This window comes from Corvus brachyrhynchos, unplaced genomic scaffold (assembly GCF_000691975.1).
Source record: "Corvus brachyrhynchos isolate BGI_N302 unplaced genomic scaffold, ASM69197v1 scaffold28, whole genome shotgun sequence".
In the NCBI taxonomy this organism is placed as follows: domain Eukaryota; kingdom Metazoa; phylum Chordata; class Aves; order Passeriformes; family Corvidae; genus Corvus; species Corvus brachyrhynchos.
In genome coordinates this window covers 5,428,918-5,431,113 of record NW_008246058.1, presented here as the reverse complement: position 1 = coordinate 5,431,113, position 2,196 = coordinate 5,428,918, and the positions used below count along the sequence as shown (strand labels likewise).

The window sequence follows — 2,196 nt, the reverse complement described above, 5'->3', positions numbered from 1 at the left end:
CTGTTCCTGAACTTACACTTCTCAACACTGTTCTCCAACTGTGTTTCCCAGCAAAGCGAAGAACAGAGGTTAATTTCTTTACATCTTAGGAGGGCTTACTCTTTGCAACAGCTACAGCCAAGGTGGCAACCCAAATATTAACTCACTTAAGTACAGTTCTTTTAAAAAAACGAACACAGAGAAACTAAAATATTTATTTGTACTTACTAATTTTGTACCATGAATAAATGCTATTCATTGCCAGCTGAACCAGCATGAAACCCCTCCACTGATTATTATTTTACTCTATGAGAAGTAACATAGACTACTTTCATAAGATAAGAACTGTATGGCACACTTTGTAAAGTTGTAAGACAAGTACAAGAAGATTCACAGTTAGGAAGATGAACCAGCATCCGAGAACTGATAGTTCAATGGACTCCAAATTATGCATGGTGGAACTGAAATGTCCGGGACAGTATATTTGGGCTTACTGTACTAAAATGTAGCGTAATCTCATTTTCATAACTGGTATTTCATAAACAAATAGAGTGTTCATAAACAAAAAAAGCTTTAATAAATCTATTAAACATATGTAAAAGAGGGGGGGTTTTTCTAAATTAAGTATGCTGGCAAATATTTTTTTTAATTTCTTTGATTTTTTTTCTGCAGTTTTATGTAGTGAAACCTTTTTTTGGACACCAGAAGATATTTAAGAATGGTGTGAAGTAATCTCATTGAACGGTAAGGAAACTTTCAGTGACTGTGAATGATTATCGGCACTGAAAACCTCAGCAGATTCACAAACAGAGGGATAGGCAAAAACAAGTCTTGTATGTGCCCTCTGGCTCACAGCCTTGCTTCTGGGAAAACTACAGGAACAGCCTTACTTCTTTTTAGCAAATCTTCATGCCAGGCCAAGAGCACTGGTTATTCTGTTCACAAGCAAGGTGCTGTAAAAAGTGGCTGCACTGACTGCCTAAGTCACAGATAAAAAAAAGCAAGGGAAAAAAAAAAAAAAAAAAAAAGAGAGAAGGAAGGGAAAATGACCTGTCAGGCAGTGGATGACTTAAGCTCAAACTCATACTCAAGCTGCTAATGTTTGAACAATCCAGTGTTGCCCTGGGCTGGTCATGCTGTTTAGGACTGAGGCAAAATTGAGGACCAATAGATGTCCAGAGATTACATGTTCTGGCACCAGTGAAGTCTGCTTTCCCAAAAATGTCAGGATTTTTCAGAAACCCCGCTGTTGTCACTCAGCATGAAGAAAGGAATGGTCACTTTCATCCTAACCAAAACTTCTATCTTGCCATTTCTGGTTTTGTGTTGACTTTTGCTTTGGTATAGTGCTACAATAGCCTTGTAAATCCATGAGTACCACTTTTGTCATGTCTTAAACTTAAAAGACATCTTGTTTTCACTAGTCTGTCGACAGGTTTTGTTTATTTTTCAAATATTTTCTCTTTAACAAGCCATAACAGAATCCAGTGTGTATTATCTGCCTCAGACAACTACGGATAAAGAATATCTGTATCCTAGCAAGTCCTAAGAAGGCCTGCCTTAGGCAGAAGGCAATTCCTGATGAGTAAAACCTGTTAACAGATTTAGTCTCCCTTACAGTTGGCCTTAAATCTGTCCTGCACACGCTAAAATAACAGCACAGAGCACTGGAGTTACTTCTACAAAGCATTCCTGAGGCCTGGCCTGTTGGCTCTGTATCCCCTGTGGTTGCACACACCATGTAGGCACTGAATAGTCCATAACCACTCCAACGCACCCTTTTACACAGAGCAGGAAGGACTCCCTATGCAACATCTGTTTCCCATCAGCTCATACACCTGCACCTCTGTAGTAAAGAACAGTGCCTCTGACTTAAAACTAAAGAGTTCTGTGCCCAAAACGCTTCAACGCCTGGGTCAGGAGCAGTGTAGGCCCGAGAGCTGTTTGGCTTTGGGGAGGCTGGTCTCCAGCTCCCAGCACTGCCCAGCCATCCCGGCGATGCCAGAGACCGCGGAGTAGCCGCGCAGAGCTGCGAGGCAGCACCGTGCCTCCCCAGGGCGTGTGGCCGCAGCCCGGCCCGTGTGGGGAAGGACACTGCGGGCACACGGGGCGGGAAAGGGGCCGTAGGGCCGGGCACAGGGTGGTAGCCCCCTCGGCGGTACCTTCTCGACTTCAAGCACTGGGCCAGCCCAACCTCCGGGCAGGGGCCGGCTCTGC

At 43.6% G+C, this 2,196-nt stretch overlaps 1 protein-coding gene across 1 annotated transcript in view; it reads left to right on the top strand.

The window, feature by feature from the left end:
• The first annotated feature begins 1,200 nt into the window (after positions 1-1,200).
• The window catches only part of NOV (nephroblastoma overexpressed), a 6,574-nt gene continuing 5,578 nt past the window's right edge, over positions 1,201-2,196 (top strand). Inside the window, exons 1-2 of the mRNA XM_017746051.1 lie at positions 1,201-1,320; positions 1,938-1,941. Of these exons, the coding sequence (XP_017601540.1) occupies positions 1,201-1,320; positions 1,938-1,941 (124 nt within the window). The remainder of the gene's footprint in view (positions 1,321-1,937; positions 1,942-2,196) is intronic.